Source organism: Nansenia antarctica (assembly GCF_963989245.1).
Source record: "Nansenia antarctica genome assembly, chromosome: 10".
Classification (NCBI taxonomy): domain Eukaryota; kingdom Metazoa; phylum Chordata; class Actinopteri; order Argentiniformes; family Microstomatidae; genus Nansenia; species Nansenia antarctica.
Genome location: NC_137680.1, coordinates 10,411,989 through 10,419,491, shown reverse-complemented (window position 1 = coordinate 10,419,491; position 7,503 = coordinate 10,411,989). Strand labels below are relative to the sequence as shown.

Sequence of the window (7,503 nt, the reverse complement as noted above, 5' to 3'; positions counted from 1 at the left end):
AACCAAACTCTGCCAAAATGGAGGCCGTCAAGAAGAAGATGCTGACGCTGAAGATGGACAAGGAGAATGCTTTGGGCAATGCTGAGCAATCTGAGACCGACAAGAAGGGAGCTGAGGAGAGGAGCAAACAGGTGGGCATACCTAGCCTAGCTCAGCTTGTTAATGCTTGTTAAAGTAAGTAGCCTAGGTAGGCAGGTATTGCTGACTCAATGATGCTAACCAAGCACATTACTGTAGTTTGGTGTTGCTCGCCACAGTATAGCATGCTAACACAGAAAGTGAATTGTTGCTAAGATGCTAACAGTTCCCCAACAGGCTTAGGGCAAAAAGGAAGAGGAGGTCAACTGAAGGTTAATCTTGGGGCTGCACAATAGTAAAAATAGGACCAAACATTAATCTTAGCGGAAAAGCACTTGAGTAAAGTACTCAAACTACATGTTATTACCAATTAATGGTAAATAATATCTAGACCTATACGTCATGGTAAGACTAATTTACTATTTGTAAATTTGCAAATGAAAAGAGCTGCTAATAACCTCCAATAAAAAACACAAGTTAACTGGCTATATATTTCATGTATTGAAATTCAAATATATAAAATATGAAACATTTCTATTTAAATAAAATAAGAAACCCACTGGATTGTGGTCAACATAAAAAAAAGTAACAGACAAAGAGAGCCACTTCATAGAACATAAAATATCAATAGGCTCACATCTGCAGGAGACTTTAGAAAGTTAAAGATAAAGGGATAAAAACAGTAAAAAAATAATTTTCATCATCAGAGTATGTGTTAAGGCCTAAACATAAGCAGACAGACAGAGCAGAAAAGACAAAGACATTATGTCCGGATCAGAAAGTGGTCCCTGTGTTCCAGAATGCTCCATAAAACTATAATAAGATTGTGCGGACATTCTTCTGACAGAGACAGCTGCCCTGTTCTCAGGTTGGAATCTAACAGTGGGTTGGGAACAGTGATAGAGTCAGACAATGCTTTCTTGGATATTAATAACCTTATGGCGTTGACGCTGTAACATCACTCCCTCAGCACCATCCTTTTTGGGGACCAAGAAATTAGTGTGTTGGACTTTTGTGCTAAGCTCACCCCAGCACCAAACTCATTACTCATAGTTGTTGTCTAAATCAGCAATGGTCATAGGTTTACACAAACATTATTGTTAGCAAAGGACTGAATTTTAACTTAAAATATGTGCTTGCTGCTCAGATGTTTGCACCAATCTTGTGTCTTCAATGCACGATACACAAAATTATGAAATGACATGCACTTATCTCAAATTAGGATTCAGCCCTTAGTATGTATTTGAAAAACGATTATATTGGTATACCTACAGTATACCTTTTGAAAATCATCTCCACCTTTCACATCATGAGTTCTCTGTTTGTGTTCTCTGTGTGTGTTTACCCCCCTCCTCAATCTTGTCCCTCATGGCTAAATCATTACATCCTAGCTAAATCTAAAATGTTTTCCCTCCATCATTTTGTCCTCTTATATCATCTCTTCCTTACTCTGTGTTCAATTCTCACTGTCTTTCTCTGTTTCTTCTGTCTATTGGTATCTCCCTTTCTTTCCATCTCTCTCTCTCTCTCTCTCTCTCTCTCTCTCTCTCTCTCTCTCTCTCTCTCTCTCTCTCTCTCTCACACACACACACACACACACACGCAGCATGAGGATGAGTTGCTGGCCATGCAGAAAAAGCTGAAGGGGACAGAGGATGAACTGGATAAGTACTCTGAGGCCCTGAAGGACGCCCAGGAGAAGCTGGAGGTCGCAGACAAGAAGGCTGCAGATGTGAGTGGCACCATTGCACCAAACATACACACACACACACACACACACACACACACTTTCCCTCCATATGTCCAAAACAGTCACACTCAGTCACATCAGACAAATGCTCACACACGCCTCATCTCCACCATAGCTGATTATTTTAACAGAAAATAGATACATTTGTTTCGACATCCAAATCCTGAATCTCACATTGACATCCCCTCAGTCTCACTCAGACATACCATGATTTGGAGTCGGACAGGATCCATGTTGGCACTAACCATTCACAGATAACATTCTCACAAAACATGTTTTACAAGAAGGGAACAGTCTTGAAAAGTAGTGTTAGTGCCTCCCTGGCACCCAATTACAATTCAATCTTCTTGGAAAACTCTTCCATTTCATACAAGGAAACAGTGTATGTTAGTCGACATCCAACGTGTATCCCTCTGACATACAGTAGTGATACGTAGGAGTTTGATTTGCGCCACATTGTCTCACGTCAGAGGGTCTATTTTGACTTGGGGTGCCTCATTCTGTCTGCATGCCGTCGGATATCGACAGTCCTAACTGTGTGATGTCAAGCTGAGCGGGATGAATACCAATCTCCTGGAATATAGCGGGGTGTCAGGCAGTGTCAGGAGCATTACATGGTAGTCATGAGTTTCTGATTACTGTATAATTCTCCTTTACTCCAACTCTGTCCAGCCCAATCTTTTCCCCACTCGCACTATTATATACCTTATGGTGCTACCTACATCGTCCTCCATCTCTTTTTCTATTTTCTCTGCTCCCCACAATATACACTCACTTTTCTCCATTGTCTTGTGGCTTTCCTGACTTTCCCATTCCTTCTCTCTCTATCGCCCTCTCTCTCTCAGTCCCATGACAGAGATAAATCGTTTTTGTCAGGGCAGAGCTCCCCTGATATAGCTGCCCACCTGTCACAGTAATAGTTTGGCTTGTTATGGCAAAGCACTGAGGAGGCGCTCCCATGCCAAAATACCAGAGGGGTTTAAAAGAAGCTTTGCCCCCCCGCCCCCCATACCATGATATAATTGTCAGATAGAGCCTGAAGATAACATGTGAAACACTACTCAAATCTACAATTAGGTAGGCTTGTTTTAGGAGACAGAGAGGTGGTAGCATGTCTGCCCAATGGATTACTTTGCTGAGCAGAAGACATTATGAGACAAGAACACAAAGGACACAGAATCAAGACGATCTCTCTTTCCTAAGAAGTATTTCAACGATGAAAAACATTGTGTTGAAGTTGGTTTGGATGCTGAATCTAGAACTGTGAAAAAAGTGAGGTCACTATCACTTTGAGTTATTCAGTTGATGGAGAGAGCAGGTCCTCTGAGAGGAGTGTGATAACAAAACGTTGATGCAGGCCTTAAAGCTTAGTCCAGCATCTGGTGGCAAAAGAGGACAACGCCAGTCTAACAGAAGAACAGAAGATCCCTTCTGAGTCTTGAGTTAGCCTCTCACTAACATGCCACAACAAGGTGTCAATGAGGGAAGAGGCTTTCACAATAAGGAAGTGACATCTTCACGCATACTAAGAAGCTCTTTTACACAGCGTGTAGAGACGTAACCTGACACTGCAAAGAAGAAAAAAGGCCACCATAAGCTATACACAAATCCCCATTGCCCCCCTCCCTCACAAACCAAATCACCCCCTGCTATGGCATCTCTGTGCCAAGCCTCTCAACGTCCAGAAGAGCCTTCAGTAGGGGATTAGAGCTCTCAGCCTGGCCATGTCACTGCTGTTATTATTCTGGTCATCATTGTGTGCCCGGTGACTGAGGAGAGGTGGGGATATGATCCATACTGTTACACCTTCAAACTGCTCTGGTTAAAGGTTATTGGCACCCCAGATGGTGTAATCCACTTTGGAGTCGTGTTGTGAGACCTGTGTCATTACTCCATTACTGGGGATTAGGGATCTGAGCGGGTTTCTGGTTTGTTGGTTGAAAACTCTCGAGTCTCAGTTAAGTGTCCAAGAACATAGGATTTGGAGATGCACGTGTGGCACAAAATGCTTTCTCATCTAATGTACAGTAGTTGCTAGGCATTTCCAAAATCTTCATGTGAAGTCCAGGCTTGAAACTAGGAAGAGAGATCCAGTAGAAGTCAAGGATGAATGAATGAAAAATGTTGCCTATTTGTGAGGGCGCTTGTGAAACTTTCACCGTAATCAAATTAAATCTGATTATCCACTTATAGCCATATTTGTCAGAATCAGCCCTAGTTTGTCTCAAGTCAGATAGTGTCACTTATTCTAGACTGAGGCTGAGGAAGACAATGAACTGGCCCTAAACATGAATACAATTTAGCGTGTATACATGTCACCCTACATTCATATGCCCCGAAAAAGGTCAAAGACAAATATTGTTTTTGTAACACACCTCAGAGTCAGGATGGTCCCCTGGCCTCGGTTTATACAAAATAACTGTGACACGGAGACATCTAGTGGTCAGACTACGACATTACAAGTGATTGTGGCCATTCCCCATGCCCGCAACCTGCTGTCCAGCATTTCAAGATGCATGAAAAGAGTAAATTGTATAAATGAATAATCTTTAAGATAATTAGTGAACAACTAGTGAATTTTACTATATATATATATATATACACACACACACACACACACACACACACACACACACACACACACACACACACACACACACACACACACACACACACACTCACTGCTCCCTTGCCAGCTTGGACAGATGGTAGAGCATAAGGGGCAGCCAGCGAGCCAAGCACTGGGCCTGGTTAGCCATGACAATGCAGACTGCAGTCGGTCGGGTCTGTGTTGACGAAAGTGGCTAACTAATAAAAAATACAGAGATCACAGGCGAAAGTTTTATAGAGATAGTGATAATAGATCTTCTTCTTTTTTTTCAACACCAATTGAATGATACCCCATTGAATAATGAACACTATTTATATTGAGATAATGCAAACTTTAGCTAGACAAAACTATAGACCGTAGTTTACCCGTTTTGCGGTCAAACCTCACACCACCTTACTTCAGCATCATGACATCATATGAATGAACGGTATTCAGAATGATTCAGAATACCAGAGATGGTATGGAAACGGATGGTAAAACGCGTTACGCGCTACCTCTTTAAAAAGCTCTCCCCCAGCCTCCTCTCTGCCTCAAACATTCAACCAAAGAGATTACACTTTAACAACTCGTGAGTTTAGAATGATAAGGTTCTATCTCCGTTTAGGGTAGTTCAGAGATATTGAGCGTCAAAGTTTTTACATTCCATTATGTTCTGTGAGATGGGACCTTTGTATTTTATGAATTACTAACTCAAAAATTTCAACATTTTAAAAAAATAACACCACACAGGCATTAATAAACACACTCAGATTATGTAAAAAAACACAAAAAACTCAATTTTGACAAAAATGGAGATAGAACCGTATAATTCGAACGTCACGATTCGAACGTCGCTAAATAGCTTGGTATGTTGCAGGCTAGTGATATTATCGTTAAGTCAAACGATCCAGGTTGGCGGGACGTCGTGACGTCGTGCGTCAGTTCCCCTTTGCGCAGGGCGGAGCAGAGCGGAAGTGAGCTGACATAAGGAAGAGAAGAACAGAGAGGGGGAGAGAGAGGGAGAGGGACCGAACAACCACCACCTTCTTAGCACAATTTGTCTTCTTAGATTCGTAGTCATTTGTTTGTTAGTCTTTCAATAGATCATCGTAAACAACCGCCCGTATCGTTTGCTTATAAAGTAAGTCATACTTACTCTTGTCTAAAGGAACTATAATTTGGACCTTTGAAAGCATGTTACTTCTCCTTTAGCGGCTACTGCTAACTAGCTAGCTTACCTCTCAGTGCCCCTTTGACACATCGAGGTGAAAACTTTGGTTTAAGGTTAAGACTAATTAAGAGTCATTCAGTCGGTTTTTAGTCAATCGTGGGGGTTAAAACATTGTATTTCCCATTGAATTTGCATACTGTCTATCTATACGTATGTAGTCTTGCTGCAAAGCTTTTTAGCATAACAGTGTTGAGTAGAGATTGAAAGAAAAAAGGCTCTGTCCTGATTTCCAGTTTGGACTCGTTGACGGGGCGTTGCTGGAATCAACGTTCAACGCCAGCTTGCGACGAATCCAACCGAGAACGGCTCGCATCCATCCTGCAACCATCTTGTGATCTGAAACTACTAGCCTACAATTAATCAAAAAAAAAAAAAAAGTTTAATCAACTTACAAAAAATGGCCGGAATTAATAGCATCGAGGCGGTGAAGCGAAAAATCAAAGTTTTGCAGCAACAGGCGGACGAAGCTGAGGAGAGAGCCGAGGTCCTGCAGAGGCAGGTGGAGGAGGAGAAGAGGTCCCGGGAGCAGGTCAGTCATCCCCTCATCTGTCCCTCTGTCCCTGGGTAACCATCCTCTCATCTGTCCTCTCATCTGTCCCTCCTGAGACATCTTCTGACCCTCACCACTACGTCTCCTAAAGACACCCGCTTTCCCCTCTACTGTGTCCCTAAGAACTTCTACTGCCCCCCTTGTACTGTTTCTCGGTTTCTCCAGTAAAAAAAAGAAAAAAAGGTCTTAGTAGAAGGCGATAGGGAGAAGGTTTTTCCTTCTATCAGTGGCCCTGGGCCTGAGCTGGATTACTCTTCCTTCTACGAATGGTGGACTGCTGATTCACTTGCTTAGTATTAAAATGTATTGATTGTAAGTCGCTTTGGAATAAGGCGTCTGCTAAATGGCAAAAATGTAAATGTAAATCTGTCCTCCGGCCACGCCTGGGCCTTGTCATGTCGTTCAGAAAGCTAACCAATTGCTAGCTACTTAACTTTTTTTAACTTTGAGATCATACGACCATAGCCTGGCTACTGAACATATTCTTCACTTGTCTGCTGCCTTCAAGTTCAACTGAGCCACTGTGCTCTATTGAATACGTTTTGTTTGCAATGTTCATAGCATGATGTTAATCCGTTATTGGAGGTTGCTCAATATTGCTGAATAATGACCAAGTTAGGTGACACATTCATTGAATAGTTTTAGCCCTATGTAAGTTGAGTGTCTCATGCAATTCTCGTTTCGTTGGAATTTCAAATGTTTCCCTCCAGGCTCAGCACTCAACAACCTGCCAGATTCCACCTCTTCAATATGAGTTCTGATATTAATATCCTCCTGACGTAAGCGGCAGGTTGCCACAGTGCAACATTTACTGCTCTCTTTATTGCGCTTTTATGGCCAACCTCTTATGGCACAGTCCCCAGGTACCTTTCCCTAGTTCACAGTAGAACTGCAAACGCACTGATGCTGCATGGTCACATCTGTGTGTCCGTATGGTTTTCCTCCCTTTTCACCCCTGTGATGAGACTCGTGCCAGATGAGCATGTTCTGTCAAGATGTGTGCTGTGCTTTGTATTATACAAAGCTATAAACCACTTTTGAACCCCTGCTTTGGAATATATTTGCAATATGCAATTGTCTTATTTCGTTACTATTTACTAGATACGTCCAATTTCATTACACGTCACTGCCGTAGTTAAATATATGGGCTACTCATAGACTTGGTGTGTCTTTCAAGTTGGACCACATTATGAAACACAGGCCTGTGCTCACAGCCAGTGACGGCGTAAGACTCCTGCGGAGACGTTCTGTGGTGACACAGGAAGTGTGCTTGCCAACTGATTGTGGAGAGCCATTTTTTTGGC

The 7,503-nt window shown here is 42.3% G+C and overlaps 1 protein-coding gene across 7 annotated transcripts in view; it reads left to right on the top strand.

Annotated features, from left to right (window-relative positions):
• Nucleotides 1-17: 17 nt before the first annotated feature.
• tpm3 (tropomyosin 3) overlaps nt 18-7,503 on the top strand; it is a gene marked incomplete at both ends in the record, with an annotated part of 29,022 nt that continues 21,536 nt past the window's right edge. For 4 of the 7 annotated variants that reach the window (XM_080540664.1, XM_080540665.1, XM_080540666.1 and 1 more), the window contains 2 exons: nt 18-131; nt 1,685-1,810. In XM_080540664.1, coding sequence (XP_080396790.1) covers nt 18-131; nt 1,685-1,810 — 240 coding nt within the window. Of the gene's footprint in view, nt 132-1,684; nt 1,811-5,423; nt 5,560-5,737; nt 6,179-7,503 lie in introns of those variants that run through there. The other 3 variants (XM_080540668.1, XM_080540670.1, XM_080540669.1) reach the window with 2 other exon arrangements.